This window comes from Furipterus horrens, unplaced genomic scaffold (genome assembly GCF_987537825.1).
Source record: "Furipterus horrens unplaced genomic scaffold, mFurHor1.1.pri manual_scaffold_3, whole genome shotgun sequence".
NCBI lineage: Eukaryota > Metazoa > Chordata > Mammalia > Chiroptera > Furipteridae > Furipterus > Furipterus horrens.
In genome coordinates this window covers 171,973,512-171,994,002 of record NW_028327173.1, presented here as the reverse complement: position 1 = coordinate 171,994,002, position 20,491 = coordinate 171,973,512, and the positions used below count along the sequence as shown (strand labels likewise).

At 35.6% G+C, this 20,491-nt stretch overlaps 1 protein-coding gene across 1 annotated transcript in view; it reads right to left on the bottom strand.

Annotated features, from left to right (window-relative positions):
* Nucleotides 1-238: 238 nt before the first annotated feature.
* ATL1 (atlastin GTPase 1) overlaps nt 239-20,491 on the bottom strand; it is a 56,282-nt gene continuing 36,029 nt past the window's right edge. Inside the window, exons 7-14 of the mRNA XM_090270849.1 lie at nt 18,414-18,506; nt 17,195-17,333; nt 8,570-8,697; nt 7,422-7,478; nt 6,499-6,570; nt 4,861-5,292; nt 3,251-3,265; nt 239-1,081 (exon numbers count right to left, since the gene is read on the bottom strand). Of these exons, the coding sequence (XP_090126975.1) occupies nt 971-1,081; nt 3,251-3,265; nt 4,861-5,292; nt 6,499-6,570; nt 7,422-7,478; nt 8,570-8,697; nt 17,195-17,333; nt 18,414-18,506 (1,047 nt within the window). The 3' untranslated portion in view covers nt 239-970. The remainder of the gene's footprint in view (nt 1,082-3,250; nt 3,266-4,860; nt 5,293-6,498; nt 6,571-7,421; nt 7,479-8,569; nt 8,698-17,194; nt 17,334-18,413; nt 18,507-20,491) is intronic.

The following is a 20,491-nucleotide window of genomic DNA, read 5'->3' as shown; positions in this document are numbered from 1 at the left end:
TCCACACTTTCTTTTTCTCTAAAAGGTATGCTCAATGAAATTCCACTAGCAATTTTAGTCATTAGAAATACAGTATAGAATCACTGGTTTAAAAGAACTGGAAGGTACCTAAAGGGATTAGCATATGCTTCATAAAAATGGAAACCTAAATGTGTAATGGGATCAGCATTAAAAAAATGCGTTTTGAATTTTTAAAAAAGATAAACCATCACCATTCTTTATCAACACCTCTCACACATTTCCAAATTCAGTAAGCATTTGTTTTTAATGTTAGGAACCAAAGTAAACTTTAATAGTTCACATTTTAAAAGAATAAACCTATAATGAATACATTTCTTTGTGTACCAAATGAAAAAGTATACAATGCAGAAACTCACATACAAAGTGGTATTTTGTACATTTTGATCAAGAGGTTTATATTTTAAATTAAATCATAATATAAAAGCAGTATATAGTTTTCGATAAAGCAACTGAAAAAGTCTCTTAAATGTCTTTAAAAATAAAAGCTCATGGTATATGTAAGATGATACAGATTGGATCAAGCCTGTTGAGTTCTGATGCTGTGTTTTAACAAACGACTGAAATAATTTAAAAGTTCTTCTTTAGAAATTAAATGAGCATATCTAAACATAGAGTAATAGTACTACGTGGTTTAATTTATAACCCAGTAGTAGAATTTAGTAAATTCAAGCAGAACACATATACTGTCATCATAAATAGACAAATAACTAAATTATAACAGCATATTTGAAGACAAATCAGGATACTGTACATGTTAACAAAAAGATAATAACCATGCATACATACATCTGCTATTAAACACTGAAATAAAAGAACTAAACCATTTTGCAGTCTTCAGAGGTGGTTGGTAGTTTACTCTGTTCTGATGGAAGCACTGTCAATGTTTACACGGAGACATGAAATATTTAATTGACAATTGGTCATGCACCTATACTTTTAAAAATTTGGATTAAGTTTTCTTCTTTTCTGATTGTTCAGTGGATTCTGACTTTGGTGCAGGAAAAGCTTGATGATACAGATGTCTGTGGGTTGCTGCTGCACTGTAAAGTTTGTATAAAGCCTAAAAATACAAGAATACAGATTATAAAATTTTTCCTTTTTAGTGTAATTAATTATCTATGGTACTGTATAAAATTTAGCATGCTAAATTTGGAACTATATCATTAATCTATATGGGATATAAATTAATAACTAATAGCACCCAAAAATATTTTCAGTGTGTGTGTGTGTGACTGCTTTTGTGGATTGATCTTGGTGGTAAATGTTTTATTCTCAGACTGCATTTCCTTTTACCTTGCACACCTCTTGGAGCACCACTTCCTAACCACTCATTATGTCCCAGGGGCATATTGAGAACTTGTCAGTTTTAGAGGAATTATAGGAGCTCAGAACTTATCACTGCTGATAGCTACTTTTTTGTACATAGTCAGACCACTTGTTATCAGGACTTCCTTATAGGTTTATCAGAATGGGGCCACTTTTAGTCTCCATTATTTCCTGATATAGTCATGCAAGTAAGCACATATGTTGCCCCCTTCCTCTGTCACAGTGGGACTCCCTCACTTAAATGTTTGCTTGCCTTGTTTCTATTAATTAGTTAATATTTTATAAAACTTTATTCAGAAACATTACCTCAGAAAGCCTTTTAAAAAAAACTATTGGGGTGAAATTGGTTAATAAGATCATATAAGTTTTAAGTGTATTTTTCTATGATACTGGATTTGTATATTGCACTGTGTGCCCACCACCTAAAGTCAAACCATCTTCTGTCACCATATATTAGGCCTCCCTCCACCCCCCCAATTCCCGGCCTCTTCCCTCTGGCAACCACCACATTGCTGCCTGTGTCCGTGAGTTTCAGTTTTATATCGCACATATGGGTGAAGTCATATGGTAGAAAGCCTTTCCTCATTAAAACTACCTTTGTGATTGTTTTTGTGTCTGTTTAACAGTGTTTGAATTAGAAATTTTTACATATTGCTTTATATAAGTGTTCATAAATATTTTTATGTTCTTTCCCCCCACCCCCCATCAGCTAGTGTCTGAGATTCACTCCCTCTTCTGACTTTAATATAATGAACACTCAGTTAAGACCACCTTATCTTATGTAATTCTGGAGTCTATAAAAACTCTGAATATTTTAAAAAGCTGGATAAAAGCCTGATATTGTTTAAACAGCGATAGATTCCCAGAAAATACCATTTATTTTTATCTTTTTGAGTCTATATGGCTATTTATGATGTCTGAAATAGTACCATTAGTTGAATGAATACATATTGGTGCAACATGGTGGTGTTCTAATTCTATTTTCTGATTCTAACACAGTTTAATCCCTATTCTCTTAAAAGCTTAGATTTTTTTCTGTTAAGGTTTGGTTTACAAAGTTGAAATTTGTTTTTACTTTAGTGAATTTGTTTCACTGAATTTTATATAAAATAATTCCTTATTGACTGGTATATATTAAGTGTATCATTGGTATTTGATTGCAGAACATCATCCAGTTACACGTAACAGCAGAAACGGAGGAAAGAATTATGTGCTGTCTGTGTAGTCAAGATCAGTTTTGCTTCCTGAACACAATGACCTAAATGACTCCAGAGAGAAGTTTTCTTATGTAACAAATTATTCCGTCCTGGAAGCTCAGATTCTTTCCTCAGATACAGAGTTTGCACATGTGGAGAGTGATAAGAGTGGAAAGGTGGTCGGAGAAATGAACACCAATTTATAGATTGTGCGGTATGCCAAGAAAAGTTAAGTTATGCTGCCTATTGGCCTGGAACCTGCTTAAAAGTGTATAGGTAACTCACTCAAAAGCCAAAACAACTTCTAAAGGTTGTAGCTTCATTTAAATGCTCTCTAGCAGTTAAATTTCCTCAAGATTCATAACTGTACTCATTTCATTCTTCAGTAGAGCAAAATACACAATGTTGAAGCTTAGGAATTTTGAAATTTTTTTACACAGTAGGAAACAGCATGAAAGATTCATGATATTCATGATAATTGAATATTGTGTTTAATATGCACATGGTGTCCAAAATAAATTAAATACTGTTTAAAACCATGTTAAAATTCACTATTAAAATTGTAAATACAAAGAGAACATAGGAGCAGTAGTCACCAAAGATTTTCTAATCTACATTTAGACATCTAATGGCTAGTTGGTTTGTAAAATAAGAATATCATAATGTTTAAAAATACATAGCTCTTAATTTAAAAATATTTAACTTACCTCATTTGTACTTCCCTGTAGCAAAGGCAGTTTAAATGGGAGAAAAGAAAAGTATATATTCTGTTTCATTAATAACATTATGATATTCAACTTTGTTTATTGTAAGCATTTAAGAACAAACACCCCTGCACATTTTTTGTTTACATTACGTATTTTATATAAACCTTTTGAAGAACCCAATTCTATATCCCTTATAGGTTTCAGCATCATATTCTAGGAGGGCATCAGGATTTTCCTCTAATAGCCCCTCTTCAGTCTTTTGAGGTTGAGGGGCTATTTAAGACATTGGCTCAGAGGATCCTGTTTTTAATTCATTCTTTTCTCATAATGCTATTAGTTAATCTCAACTAGATTTTTCAAATGCACATGGTAAATCCATTAGTTAAAATTCTCTTTTTTTAAAGAGTATATGTAAGTATACTTTTAATGCTGAGAGAATTGTCATTACTTGCTATCTCAGACCATAAATGTTCAATTTTATGAAGAATCTCAACTTTAGCTTAACTAAATTCCCCTAAATTTTCATGAGGTAACTGAGGACACTTCTAGAATGACATAGTGAGTTGATTATTTTTATAGGTGTACTTGTAATTACAGTATTCCCTGACTTATCACAGGTATTATGTTCTAGATCCCCACCCCCCCACCCCCCAGCGATAGGTGAAAATCCGCGAAATAGGAACCTTACATTTATTTTAGTATTTATATATATTTTAAGGCTTTATAAACCCTTCCCACACACTTATAAACCATTCCCAGTCCCTTATTAACCTTTTCCACACTTTTATAAACATTATGTTCTTAAACATATTCTACACTCTTAAACCTATGTACCTTTAACAACATACGTATACAGTACCGCAAAATCCCGCGAAATAGCGAAAAATCTGCGATAAATAATTATAATATTTTTTAAAATCCCGTGATACAGTGAGGCCACAATAAGTGAGCCGCCATAGAGAGAGGGCCTACTGTATCTCTCCTGTCCATAATCAACTTCTGAACAATGGACCATGGTGAGCCTGACTCCCTAGGTTATAGTTAATTGGACCATAAAGGACAACCTACCCATGAACAGCTGGTCAGAAGATTGACCTGGACTTACGCTATGGCCTGGTGCAAATGTCTAGTTCAAATAAAGATAATTTGAAGTAATCAGATTTGTTTTTAGGAGTTGCTACTTAATAGAGTGATAGAACATCTTATGATAGTGGTTCGTATGATTCTAACAAAGCCAATGTTAGTTAAATGATAGGTTGTAAGTATGGTATAAGGCTAACATATAATTGAGTCACAATCAGCTAAATAAAAACAAAATGTTTTCTCATACTTCTTTTAACCTTTAACTTTTAGGATAAGAAAAAACAAAAACATTGCCTAATCCATTAATTTTTTAAAAATATTGAATTAACTGGAAAACAGCTGTGTGAGACTTCACATATTGGATTGCATAGTTATTTGTATCTAACCATTTGACAGATTCTAAAGTTCTTGAAAACTGGAGCCCAAGTCATGTTCATCTGTGTATTTCCAGCATCTAACATAGTGTCCTGTACATAGCATTCAAATGTGTGCTGTATTTAGTTGAAGAGAATTAAAAATGTCCCTACCTGGTCCCACAAGGCTGCAGCCACCTGGTCTATTACAGCTCCCAGCTCTCGGTATTCTCCAGAGTACCGGATGTATGCCCAGGTGCACAGGGTGATAAGGGTCAGTCCCATTATCATATTGCATAGGCTAGCTATGATGTCCAAACCAATGAATCCAGTCACACCAGCAATTACATATGTGATAAAGATGACAACAAACAGTGTGGCTGGAGTACGAGCTGCATGGAAGATATTTTTGCTATCATTGTGCTTGATATACTGGATATAAAGTTCATCTATTTCACTCTCCAACTGTTGCAGGTAACGCCGGCTAAATTCCTCCCCACCCATCTTCTTCACCCCTCGGAACAGCTTCACAGATTCTTCCTTAAGCTCCAGGTGTTTGGTCTGCAGGTCATTAGGGGCCAGAAATGGTTTGTCACCACCACAAATCTGTATCAGATACAGAAGTATTGTTTATGCAATGCAGAGTAAAATTAGCAACTAGCAAAAATTTTCACTTAGCTGATTAAATCTGTTAGAACACAAATCAAGGAGCTTTCCACAGTTCATATCTACCAGATGTGACTATTAAGTGGCACTGGTGCTTTATAGGTGACTTATATAAAATCATCTTATTTTTATTTTTTACATGGGAAAGAATACCCATAACTTAATCCAAGTTCCTCAAGATGAAAAGTGAACTACAAACTGAGTTCATTTACAGAATGAATCCAAATACAGGAAACCTAATCCCTTTAGGAAATTTTTTCTAACTGCACTGAAATTATTTTGACAAATGAAGTTTAATTTAAAACAATAAGCCATGCTATAAAGCTCTAAAGTGAAATCATTTTAAATTTTCTTTGGCAGTTTCACTGATCTTTGTTTCAATGGAGCCAATTCAGTATTTTCTTCAAGAGACTAAATGGAAACATAGTAAATGTTCTTGGACCACATTTTCAACTTATTTTCAGAAGTTAACAGGAAATTTCAATTACTCATACCATTCACTTTGGTTATTTCAGCTTTAACTATATAAAGGATACTCTCATTCTAATTACCCTTTAGTTATGTCAAAAACACCATTCCATATGCTACTATATTTCCCTTGACTCTTAAGACTCTATTAATTTTTAATGTGATTTTGATTTTATAACATTTTCAGGAGGGAAAAGACCTATCACATTAGATATACACAATAATTATTAGGTGCATACTAATTAAAAATGTTAAAAAGTAAATGTGGTATGTAGAAATATTGGCTCTACAGGTTTAATTTCTTTGTTCTTGATAGGTTTTTTATATTTAAAATAGAAATTCTGGAATTCTGGAATGAAGGGAGGTATAGTGGAGAGGGTAGCATATGTTATTTTAGTCACTAAATTTTATAAAGTAGTGGAAAGATTGGCAAAAAAAAGAAATACAGAAGTAACATTTAAAATACATTTAAAATTGTTCAATACATAGTGTTCTTTTCTTGGTTTGTTTTAAAATTAATTTTAGGAATAAAGTGAATAGAAATGCGATACACATAGGCTGAGAAAGTCAAAGCCACCTCTCTGTGTGTATACAGTGTAACTTGGAAGAAAAAGCAATGAGCTCATGGGAGAAATAATGATTTTATTTAAACCATTTAAAATATAATTTAATTCTTACCTCTTCCATCTTTTTGTTGTATGTATCCTTGGCAGTTGCCACGGCCGCTAAATTGTTAGCTTCTGCTGTGGCCTTTGGACAAAGTACAAAATATGATGTAAAATGGAATTCATTTTTATTAAACTTCCACAGGCAGTTCTCATTTATAAGCATCATGTGCAAGAAATGTACAAGAAGTCAAGGTCATCAAATAATTTGAAATCCTTGAAATATTTCCACTACATTTTAAAAAGTTATTAAAAATTAAAATTTTAAAATGCATAATAATACATAGCTGTTAACTATAGTTCTAAAATAAATTTTCATTTGGAAGGGCTTTTCCTCTTAAAAAATATTCTTAAGCCTCTCACCAAATTGGGGGTGGATATATAAATACAAACACATGGGAAATAATATATAGTACATTTTATATACACTAATATATATATTTATAATATGCCAAGTTTAAGGGCTGCTACTGATACAACAATGTATCTGATAACAAAATGGAACTATTAAGAACTTAAAATTTTTAAATAAGAAAAAGCCAGTTTCTCCTTTTTCAAATGTTTATTGATAGAGAACATGTGTTTAAAACCTGGACCTGCTTTTATACTTCTTACTATGTGTGTGAATCTAAACCACAGTATGAGCCTGTTTTCTAAACAAATTTAGTACAAAGAGAATGAAAACTAGTATAAATTGTATCTCAGCACAAGTGAGGCTGCTATATGTTTTTGTGAAAATGTTTAGCTCAACACACAAATGGACAGTTATTAGAAAAATAATCTTCTAATAAATCATTCTGTCTACTACTTTAATTTGATAATTTCTGACAACCGGATTGGAACATATCTTTTTCTTAGCATAGCATAAAACTAAGGAAAGCTTAGCTTTAGTGACAAGTATGTTTTAAAGTGTCATGCCTCCTGATTAATAAATACCTGTAACATGGATTTGGGATGTGGTAATTCTTCACCTTGATAAATCTTTATGTAAGCCTAAAAAAGAAAAAGACTCAAGTTCAAGTAATTCCATTCAATATCTTTCTAATTCTGTTAAATTGTATTCTAAGGTCTAAGGTCTTGACAGTACCAAAATATAAGGTCTTGGCAGTTTCAGGAACTATTATCTTTTTCTCATACTTTAATTCCATCTTTTAGTTCTTGTTCCCTTTTCACACTTCTCCACTTGCCAACCCTACTCTTCTTAAAGGCTTAACTCACTTCTGCCTTCTTTAAAGCTTTCTCAGATCCCTCTGCTAGGAGTAACCTTTCTTTTTCAGTTACCCACAGGACTTTGTACCTGCTGACGTCATAAGCTTCATGGAACAGATTTCTATGAGGGTCCCCAATCTCTTACTAAATTCTAAGTTCCTCCAGTGTTATGCACAGTAAGAATTCAAATTTTAGATAAATAATATGTTGTTTATTGCTGAAAGTGATGAAGGTAAGCAATCACACAGAGGTATATGACTGCATTTTAAATGACAAAATGATAATTTTAAAAATTGATCTTTTTAAGCATCAATATACAAGTTAGATTTGTAACTGAAATTCTTCACTATAAATGTGGATTGGTTAAAAAAAAAGTGTCATATTTGGTGCTACTTGATGTAAACAGGTAAATGCAAAGAAGCCATTTTAAATTGGCATTTGGTGCACAGTGGGGACTGTGGAAGCATATTCTCCAGTAGGAAGGCAAGGTGTAGCCCCTTGGAGAAAATCTTCAGAATGAAGGAAAAATTTAGTATAGGTCATGACTGAGGACTGTGTGGTACTGACCCTGGGAAAGAATTCCCGCCCCCCCAAAAAAGATTTTTCAACTCTTAGATACATTCATATTTTAAAATATATTTCCCTCTAGATAAAAGGAGACAGTAAAGTTACTTCAAGGAGTTTTCCTAAAAAATAACTTCAGAAAGCAAGTTCCTCTTGGGAATCTTATAATTTTTCCTCATTTTTATAATTCCTCACACCTTTGCCCCCATATTACAGTCTGTAATTTTTGTTGTTGTAGTTCCAAGTAGGAACTGCACTTCAAACATGTCAAACCTAAGTACTTACAGATGCACTAGAAATGAGAGCAATACCTTGAAGTACTCCACCAGACCTCGGCAGGTGATTTGGTTCCCATTGATCTCTTTAATATCTAGGCTCTCAGGACTAAGTAGCCAAGGAATGAGTATTTTCAAGTTTTTGATGAATTCATCATCTATTTCTACAAGTAAAAGCAAATTCATCATTATTTTAAAAATCCTATCTAGTCTTTCATGCCATACAATAATACATCCTTTGATTTCCTCTATTTCTTCCCCAGTGGTAAAGCTATCACTTTCCTACCATCTAAACAACTCCTGAAACCCATATTTCTTAGGATCAGTGATCCTTTTCCTAAACTTTCTACTGCTTGTCTTTCTTATCTCCACTTCAATTACATGTATATCTCATCTTCCATCTATAAAACAGCTTTCTTGATATTAAATGTTATATAAATATTTCACACCCTACTCACATAAACATTTCGTGTATTCTGTCTTTAAGTCTTATTTGAGGTTTTATATATAGGCTCATAAATGGGGGAAAAGGTGAGAAGATGCACAGTATTCCCTCCAGAAAATGTATCCAAACTTGTTCTGTGTTTAGTGGATCCATCCTGTGAGAAGTGTATAGAACTGGGTGTGGTGTGGTAACTAGGAACTGAAGTTCAAAAAGATAGCAATGATGATACTACCTCTAGTGGTGAAATGCAGCAACACAAAATAATATGCCAAGAAAATATGGAGGCCTAATAGACTAGTGAGCCATCAGAGGTAATCGGATTTATTTACCTATCACGTTTGGCACAGTGATTACACATAACCCATGTTATAGTGTTAGATTAATCTTAACATTTGAGATTTAGCAAAGTAATCACAGAAAACAGATCTCCAAAGAAGTCTTTTGAACACAGTGATAATTTCTTAAATCATTATTTCACAACCCAGAGAAGGAAAACTCTTAGACTCCAAAAAACCTCCGCTGCCTTGCGGCATACCTCTTCAGGGGAAAGGCTAAGGGAGTAAACCCCGACAGAAAATCCGGAGCCGGAGTCCCTAAGGCGGTTTGACATTGTAGTCAACACCGGCAACTCCTACGGCGCACCTGAAGCCAAGCTGTATTGACTCCGTCTTTCCCTTGGACCCTTCAGCTGCGAAGAGAAGGGGGGGTCTGCTGCATGGGCAACAGCAGACCCTCCATATCACCCTGCCCAGGCTCTGTAGCTTCAGCTTCACTGGAGAGGACACTCCAGCGTCATCGCAAGATGTCGATTCAACACAGGAGGAGACAGATACTGTGTCACTCCCGAGTCGGACTGCACAGCCATTCTCGGCGGTGCAGATAGACTCTTAAGAAGCTACACCATCATCTCTCGAGACGGACGGCTGCCAACGACGATTTCACAACATACAGAAAGATACACATAATATATGTAAAAAGCAAGATATGTCCAGGGACTTGATATCTAAGTAAATGTAGTAACTGCACATAGCTTTTAAAAATCTGAATTTCAGCAGTCACTGAGTTTTCAGAGTTTAAGTTTGGTGATTTCCAAGGTCTTAAGGGTAAAGATGAAAACCTAATGATTGTGTTTGCATTTTTCCTGCTTGTTTTTATAGCCCCAGTATACATTGCAGTGCCAGATTAAAGAATTTATGTTTCTCTTCTATTGCTTGCTGCTTTATGACATGCATGAGCATGATGTTGGAAATCCTTCAGACTTATTTTGCTTCACCTTTTAGTACAGCTTTGAAATGTGCCCATGTTTTACGACTATTTGTATAGGAGTTTATTCAGATTTATTTTGCTGTTTGCATTGTACCAAACTTTACTTATAGTTTTGCTTTGTATTATAGATAGATTTATTCAAATGTATTTATTATTGTGGTTTGCTATTTAGTTAACAGTATTCACTGAAATACAGTACTTGTTGTTGTTGTTGGCAGCCGTCCGTCTCAAGAGACGATGGTGTAGCTTCTCAAGAGTCTATCTGCACCGCCGAGAATGGCTGTGCAGTCCCACTCAGGAGTGACACGGTATCTGTCTCCTCCCGTGTTGAATCGACATCTTGCGATGACGCTGGAGTGTCCTCTCCAGTGAAGCTGAAGCTACAGAGCCTGGGCAGGGTGATATGGAGGGTCTGCTGTTGCCCATGCAGCAGACCCCCCCTCTCTTCGCAGCTGAAGGGTCCAAGGGAAAGACGGAGTCAATACAGCTTGGCTTCAGGTGCGCCGCAGGAGTTGCCGGTGTTGACTACAACGTCGAACCGCCTTAGGGACTCCGGCTCCGGATTTTCTGTCGGGGTTTACTCCCTTAGCCTTTCCCCTGAAGAGGTATGCCGCAAGGCAGCGGAGGTTTTTTGGAGTCAGAGTTTTCCTTCTCTGATGTGCCCTGACTGGAAGATCGAACCAGCGACACTTAGCTCGCAGGCCGACGCTCAATCCACTGAGCCAAACCAGCCAGGGCTTGATACAGTACTAGTATTTGTATTATGTTACCACATTCCTGCTTTGTGTTTTATTGCCTGCTATGTATCTGTATTCACTGATACTAATAGGTTTCTTTTTTGCTACATAGTTTTATGCTTTTTTCAGTATCTGTAGAATATTACTATATATCTAGAATGTATGAATTTTTCTTAATTTTGCTATAAAACAAAAGGCTTTCTTTTTATAAAGCCACTTTTAAATCACTTTCAAAACATACTTAAGTCCCACCCCATCCCCCTTATAATTTCCTTATAAAATTGGAATGCAACAGGATACACCTGTGCATCTAATGTACCACCAAGTGTGGTAATTATTGTTACAGTAATCAGCATATTTGGATTAAAAATGTGGCCCTGGCTGGTGTGGCTCAGTGGATTGAGTACCAGTCTGTGAACCAAAGTGTCACTGGTTCGATTCCCAGTCAGGGCACATGCCTGGGTTGTGGACCAGGTCCCCAGTTAGGGGTGATGCAAAGAGGCAACCACACATTGATGTTTCTCTCCCTCTCTTCCCTTCTTTCTAAAAATAAATAAATAAAATCTTTAAAAAAAAATGTGTTTGAAGATGGCATTAGTCATGGTCTAACTTTGTTCTCACTGAGACCAATGCCAGGTATTTCAATTCTGGATTCAGGAAACATGAACAATATATTCAAAACATAAACAAGTGGTGAGCTTTTGCTAACAATATTAGTTGAACACAGTAAATACATGACCCAGAACATCTGCAGACCAGTTAAGATCAAACTGAAGAGGTATCCTAATCAGCTTTGGCCTGCTGCAAATATTCCATAACTGTGTGTGGGTAGATGATTATTCAGGATGATGTTCTGTTTTCATCATTTCTTCAATAATTTTTGCCACAGGAGTAAAATCTTGCTGGGAAGTCAGAGGCTAGGCCAAACTGGTTATCTGTCATACTAACTGAGGGTATGATACATCCTTTATAAGATCTCTGCAGGGCAGGTGTAGTGCTGCTGTGTCAAGTGACCAAGGAAGATAATTTCTTGGGATCACCTGACTCTGACAAGTTATTAGAAACACCTTTTAAAAAATAATCCCCTTGTGATGGTGTTGGTTACGCTTTCTGAAGTCTTAACTAGAACTGCAAAGAATGAGCTCCACAATTTATGGTGTGTTTCCCTGGTCGTTCTACTTGGGGCACTATAACACAGAACAAAGTCAAAAAAGGTAATTCCTTGTTTATTAAAAGATTGGGTTTGTTATGCTAGGGGAGGTATTCAGTAGGCACTTGGTAAGAACTGGTTGCATGTAGCATGAATGACTGTGATTCAGTGCTTCTGGTCCTTTTGATTTCCTATGTGGGAAGCTATTAAATCAATAGTAATTAAATTTAATCATAATGTAAGTTTTTAAAAAATATTTTATTTACTTATTTTTAGAGAGAGGGGACAGGAAGGAGAAAAAGAGGTAGAGAAACACTGATGTGTGAGAGAAACATCAATTGGTTGCTTCTTGCACACTCCCATCCAGGTACTTGGCCTGCAACCCAGGCATGTGCCCGGATCAGGAATCGAACCAATAACCTTTTGGTTTGTGGGCCGAAGCTCAACCCATTGAGCCACACCAGTCAGGGTCATAGTATTATAAGTTTTAAATAACACTGCAAATAGTAAGATAATTTCAATAATGTGAAGGACCATGTAGCAATTATAGCTACAATTATTACTACCGATAATGAACTTGAAAAGTTATTTATTTTAAGTTGTGAGAAGTGTGTGAGAAGCTATTATTAAAGAACAATTTTTGCACACTTTTTTACCCAGAGACATTTCTTTCCCAGAGGCAACATTCAGATGCTAGCCCACCGGAGAACAGCATGGCCAACCGACCAGATGTCCTGGATAGAAATTACACCAAATTATAACACCCAGGACGGGATGGAAAAACAATGTAGACAGCAGACTATCAAAACTGCCAAGGAGAAACTGAGGTAAAATAGAACATTTCGGCACACAGGGATTATGCAGCGGTCCTATAAACATCATCAAAATGGAAGTTTTGATGGGAAACTAAAGCTGTCTTTCATTGCTCTTTCTCTCAGGCTGGCTACTTTGGCAAACTCATAACTTATGGGCAACTATAAGCCAATTGTGTGGGTCAGCACATGTTCAGATGTGAATACAATTTGATGAAGAGATCTTTTACAAAGTGGGATTCTATATTTGCATGATTTATCTTAAACTCTCTCCCTGAGGTCTTTCATTGCGAAATGTATCAGTTAATTTAAGAACTGTAGATGTATGTATGCTACAGGAATGGAACAAGAGTACGTTTTTGTCCAATAATGGACTGTTGTTGAAAGTCTGCCCTTCCTCTGCCTATTTACGACTTCCCAACTCCAGAGAAGAAAGAGAGGCTTTGTGGGAGACTTCTTTTTGTGTAATTTATTCAAAACACATGGAAGCCATTAGGTAATTGCATAGTATCGAGAAGCCTGTGCGCTCACTTGTGGATTGGAATTTGTAAGTGACAGTGAAAATGTAGGATCCTGGAATCTGTGGATTAATAGCCTACTGCTATTTGTTCTGTTATATAAAGGTTAAGATGATTTAAAATGTATAAAAGTAATGTTGATAATTGAAAATTTTGGGATTCTATTTATGATACTAACTGCCATAGTTAAATATAAGATATCTGAAAGTAAACACCATGGATTGTTGCTTTTCAAACCTGCCAGTTCCATAAAACTGGATACAAGTTATGTTGTCCTTAAAAAAAAAAAAAAAAAAAAAAAAAAAGTAACTGTAAAGCCCTTTGAGAATAATTGTGCTAAAAAATTTATGTTATTGCCTCATCACCCTGGCACAATGCAGAAAGGCCATAGTATTTTAAGCAAATGTCTGAACTCAGTGGTGTACTCAGTACTAGGCTTATAAGTAAAAAAGTCAGAAATGTCTTTGTGCTTCCTTGTATTAACTACACAGCAAATATCATAGGATCTATTAGGAAAGATTAACTTCTGTTTCCTTATACCTCTACCTCCACCCTTTTAAAAAAAAATAATTTGAGTTGCTTTGGAATCTTAAAATTTTAGACATGCCTCTGTTTAAGAGAGAATTACATACCACTAGTACATATTGGGTTGGCCAAAAAGTCCATACTTTTTTCCTGTAAAAATAAAGACATACTTTTCATTTTCACCAATAACTTGATTGATTGTTCTCAATTAATGTCTCGATTTGATCGCTATCAACTTCAACTGGTCTACCTGACCATGGAGCATCATCCAGCAAGAAACTTCGCAACCACTTTTGACACATTTCATCAATCACAGTACCTTCTCCATACACTGCACAAATATTTTTCTGCGTTTCAGTTGCATTTTTACCTCTCTTGAAATAATAAAGTATAACATGCTGAAATGTTGCTTATTTTCTTCCATTTTCAATATAAAAATGGCTACACAAAAATTCACCAATTTGATAAGTTTTTCTTTTTCTAAGTATATTTTATTGATTATCCTGTTACAGTAGTCCCAATTTTTTCTTTCCTTTGCTCCCCTCTGCCCAGTACCCGCCTTCCCTCTAGCAATCCCACCCTCCTTAGTTCATGTCCACGGGTCATGTACATAAGTTCTTTGGCTTCACTCTTTCCTATATTATTCTTAACTTCCCCCTGTCTACTTTGTACCACACAATTATGTTTCTTAATCCCTTAATTCCCCCATTCCTCCCCCTTCCCTCTCCCAGTTGATAACTATCCAAATGATCCCCATACCTATGATTCTGTTCCTATTCTGGTTTGCTTAGTTGGATTTTGTTTTTATTATTTAGATTCAGTTGTTGATAGTTGTGAGTTTGTTGTCATTTTAATGTTCATAATTTTGATCTTTGTCTTAAGTAAGTCCCTTTGACATTTCATATAATAAAGACTTGGTGATGATGAACTCCTTTAGCTTTACCTTGTCTGGGAAGCACTTTATTTGCCCTTCTATTCTAAATGATAGCTTGGCTGGATAGAGTAATCTTGGTTGTAAGTCCGTGCTTTTCATCACCTTGAATACTTCTTGCCAGTCCCTTCTTGCCTGCAAAATTCCTTTTGAGAAATCAGCTGATAGTCTTATAGGTACCCCTTTGTAGGAAACGCTCTGCTTTTCTCTTGCTGCTTTTAAGATTCTTTATTTATCTTTACCCTTTGGCATTTTAATCAGATGTGTCTTGGAGTGGTCCTTTTTCAGTCTAGCTTGTTTGGGACTCTCTGTGTTTCCTGGACAAGTATGTCTATTTCCTTTGCCAAATTTGGAGAGTTTTCCTTCATTATTTTCTCACATAAGTTTTCAATTTCTTGCTCTTCCTCTTCTCCTTCTGGCACCCCTATGGTTCAGATGTTGGCACATTTAAAGTTGTCCCAGAGGGTTCCTAAGCCTCTCCTCATTTTTTTCAATTCTTGCTTCCTCATTCTGCACTGGTTGACTGTTTTTTTCTTCCTTATGTTCCAAATCATTGATTTGAACCCTGATTTCTTTCCCTTCAGCATTGGTTTTGTGTAGATTTTCCTTTGTTTCATTTAGCATAGCCTACACCTCTTCCCTTATGCGTTTGCCGTACTTAAGCATATCTGTCAAGCCTGTAAGCATCTTCATCACCAGTGTTTTGAACTCTGCATTTGTTAGGTTGGCTAGCTCCTTGTTTGTTAGGTTGGCTAGCTCCTTGTTGCTTCGTTCTCCCACTGGAACCTTGATCCGTTCCCTCTTTTGGGCCATACTTCTCTGTCTCCTCATCTAGACAGGCTCCTGTGTTTGTTTGCCTCTGTGTCTTAGGTAGAGCTGTCACTCCTGTTACGTTGTAAGGAGCAGAGCCTTAGGTATTCATCAGTACAGGGCAACCCGTTTCACCAAGTTGTGGCGCTGTATGTGGGGGAGTGGTCTGAGAGAGAACAATGCTGCTTGCTCAGCACTTACCCCTTTTCCAGGCACTTCTCCCACTTTGTATGGGACTGGTGCCTCTTTAGTTGTTGCCCTGGCTGTTGTTCCCAGAGTGGGTGGGTCTGAAGACGTTCTAGGACTGTGGGGGCCCTTTAAACAAGCGGACTCTGCTGAGACACCGGCAATTTCTTCCTCTGCCCCAACCCCCACTGGTTTGCACAGTCAAAAGCAATGAAGCTTTATTTTCCCCGGTGCTGGGACCATGAGCTGCGCAGTCTAGCCTGGTGCTGGGAGCGCTCCCCAGGTGTCCCTCCCAACTTTTTAAAATGTGTGACTGGGCTTTCTGCCGGCCTGCTGCTGCTGCTGCTACCACCATACCGCGTCCTCTCTGCCCCGGCTCCACCCCTTCTACCTGTTTGGATGAGTATTTCTTCTTTATATCCCTATTTGTTGGACTTCTATGCAGCTCAACTTTCTGGAACTTCTGGTTGTCTCTAGTTTTGAGGTAGTGTATTCCTTCTTAGTTGTGGAGGGAGATGCAGCGTGTCTATCTAGGGCTCCATCTTGGCTGGAAGTCCAATTTGATAAGTTTTTGTTTGTTTTTTGATAAGTGTTTTTAATGCAAGTTGCTATGACAGCTGTCACAATACAATCTAACAAAATTGTTTTGAATGAAGTTAAAGACAACTAAGTGCTACCAGAGCCATCTTATGGAAAAAAACAAATGAACTTTTTGGCCAACCCAGTACTATTTGAAAAACACTGTAGTGCTTTTGGTTTTTAAAAAAATCGGTCCTCATCCAGAAGAGGATTTCACTTTTAGTGAAGCTTTCCATAATTTTTAATTAAATTCTTTATTAGCTGTTTTAAAGAGCTTGAATTCAGTACTATGCAATATTTCAAACTCTAATTATATAACTTAATGCAACATCCCAGTAATATACACTTATTTTCCCCCTTTAATGTAAATAAGTAAAATTCAACAAGAAGACATTAAGGAGAATTTCTCAATGCACAGAGGTGAGCAGGAACCTCTATGAAAGGGTGATGGTTACAGCCTCCCAAGTGGACAAAGGATTTAGCTAGTTTTCTGTGTACATACTTGGCACCCACAGAATCCCACAGTTCACCAAGGAGATGCTCTAGCACCCACCCAGGAATCCCAATTCTCCTGACAATTTCTAATGATCAGCCTCACATGAGTGAATGAACTAAACGAGCAGTCATAAGCCCAGTGGATAAAATGACATTTTTATAATCAGACTAAGTGATGTAAACATACTCATTAAAAGACAGACAGACCTTTAAGTTTTCCATCGAAGTTTGGATTGGTAGCTACTTTTAAGCCAGGATGAGGTAGCAGAAAACAGGAAATTTTGGTGAAACAGGAATGGATATGTTTTCGAACATTCTGTAGTTCTTCATGCTGGTTCCCTGAGACCTGCAGTAGTAAATCATCCTGAAGTTTAACTACTTTCAATATAAATTGAACTCCAAAGAATTCTGTGGCATCTTATATTTTCTGTCTGTCTAGTCCCACACTTATAAAAATGACATGACAGGGCTGATATTAAATAAAGAATAAAATCTTGCGTGAATTTCCCACACTGCCAATCCTAAGTACAGTATAGCATAAATATAACATTATTATTACAATTAGCAAATGTACATTCTTATGCTAACTCAGATGGGCCTTCTCATTTTTTAGTACAAATGAGTGGGTTTTACTGTAGGAGTTCCTACAAATACCAATTTTAATTCAAAGTACTCATAGGAAACATGACTAGGTCATAAAATATTCCTCCCTTCTTCTCAGGAGATACTCAAGACAACTTCTTGTCACTTGGTAGGTATACATTTAAATTTTAGAAAGGCATCTGAATAGTTGGAAAGTGCACCTTTTTTCACATATATTTGACAGTTAATAGTACAAATTACCCTAAAAGTAATTATAAACCTAAAAAGGTAAACTCAGAGATTCCGATTATAAAGGAACTATTTTTAATCTTGATATATATATATTTTTTTTTCTCAGTAGGCATTTTTGTGTTATCAGTTCACTGTAAGTCATTCAATATTAAACCATCATGACATAGAAAATGAAAAGTCTTCTAATTTTACGTTCTGTGAACTACTAGCAAAATGTCCTAAGATTGGGGACTTCAAAATTAGATATTTCTGTTAAATTGACTTTTAAATCTCTACTAAAACATGAATCCAAATATTTGCACTGTTGGTCTTAAACTAATTTAATTCTTCAAGTTAAATTTTTTGTCTTTAGGAATAAACCATTGTTTTATAGATAATCTATTGTACAAAAGAACTTTATCTGTATCACAATTATGATAGTACTTTTAAATTGTAATTCTGAAAGTATTTATTAAATATCTTAGTTTGTTCATTGAGATACTATGAGGGTCAAATGAGATTGTGGCTACTGAGTATTCAGGAAATCATTCAACAAAAATAATTCTATAGATTACTATTGGTGAAATTTCATGCACCTAAGTATCTAACAAACCTTGAGGCGTTTTTCCAAGAATTTGGAGCCACCATCAGATCCATAAGAAAACTCGTACGGGAAACTCCAGTCTCGAACAAGAAATATCAGGCTCTAAGAAATAATTAGAAGAAAGGATTGATAAAAGGACTCCAAGTTGCCTCCCTCTGCTTTTTAATTTAAACCAATTAAATAATATTGTCACTTGAATAGTATTATTTACTACATTATGGAATTAAAACCAAACATAAAATCTTTGAAAGTTTCTGAGCAGTCTTTCCTCTAGTAGATCATCTTATTTTCACTAAGTGTAAAAAGCTGCCTGAAAACTGATCATAGTTACATAGTACTTGCTATTCAGCCAATTTGAGGGTACCTCTGTCTCATTTCTTGGTGGGGTGCATTCAGCTTGGCAGTTTTCAAACAGCTTTTTATGAAGATTCAAATTTTATTTGAGGAAATTTTTCTTCTATTATCTCTTTAGATATTTTTCCTGTATTACATGTGTCCCATTCTCTTCTACAGGGCCTCTCTTTATGCAAAAATGGTGTAAAGAGGGGTGGGATCCAGGTTGTGTGGGACCAGAAACTTATACAATCTGTGGAGGGAGGGCTCAATAAGAAAAAGAATACAAAACTGGGTTTGAAAGTATTTATTTAGAATGAGAAAAACAAATTATTAATTCAGAAAAGCTGACAACTCCTCCCCCTCCCCCACCACACACACACTCCAGAAAAATAACTAACATACCTCTGTAATACTTTTTCCCCCCTACAGTTTTTGGCTGCAAATGATTTGATCATTTTTTCATATGATGATTTTGAAATATTTTCTATTAGCTAATTTCTTCTAACAAGGCCAAATTTTTTTTTATTGAAAACCATTTTTATTATTAATAGTTTAGAAATGTTTCAACTTCACAACTTTTATTTGTAATGTCATGTACACATGTAGCTTCCTCATCTCTCAAACAGGGATAATGATAGAACCCACCTCACAGCACTGCTAAGTGAGATAATATATAAAGCATTGAGAACAGTGCCTGACACCTAGTGCTCTGTTGGCTATTTGATTTTGATTTTAATGGCCAAATAGTATTCTAGCACATGGATAGACCATAGTTTATTTTGCCATTCTCCAGTTTTTCTATTACTCTAAGAAAATCATTAATGATCATTCTTGAAGTTAAATATTTCTTCACATCCAGAAGGACTTTATCAAGGACTGTGTTTCCCAAATTAGAACAATCATTAGTATCATTTGAGAGGCGTTTAAAACTACAAAATTCTTGGCCCCCACCCCAGACCTACTGGCTTGCATTTACTGAGTGCCTATTAAATGCCATTCACAATACCAGGAATTGTACACATGATAGTTCATGTATTCCTACAATAGCATGAAGAGATGGGTTATAACTTATTATTCTTTTCAGAAGAGATATATAAAGATCACTTTCACAGTCATGTTACATTAAGTAACTTATTCAAAGTCACACATCCAGAGATGGAAGGGTTAGCATTTAAATTTGTGTCTTACTTCAAAATTCCTGCTGCACTGCCCCTCAAAATTAAATATAAAACATGTAGTTTACAATCTGAGGGCTGATTACAGTGTGCTTTTATAAATTAGATTAGGAAATACTTCAGTTTTTAGTTTCTGAAAAAAAGTAGGAAATTGAGAAAAATTATATTTTATAAAATTAGCTATCTTTAAATGATCTTTCTAAAAGTTTATATTTTCTGAGCTTTGAACTGAATCTTTAGTCTTTCTCATTAGTCTTTTAATTCTCTTTTAATATACAAGTTCCTCTTCCATCCCTTATTTTTCCTTACAGTTCATCTGTTGAAGAACCTAGGGATTTGACCTGTAGAGCTTCCCATAACTTGGATCTTCCCGATTACATATTCGTGAAACATTCAACATGTTCTTTTGTCGTCTGGATTTCACAAATTGGCAGTTGAATACAGAGGTTTGATCTGACTCAGGTTTTATTTCTTTAGCAAGACTATCGGAAGCAGAGTGTCTTTTATCAGGAGGCACATAGTATATGATTCTCTCTCCTTTGATGAAATTATGTCATCTTTGCTTATGTGAAGCTC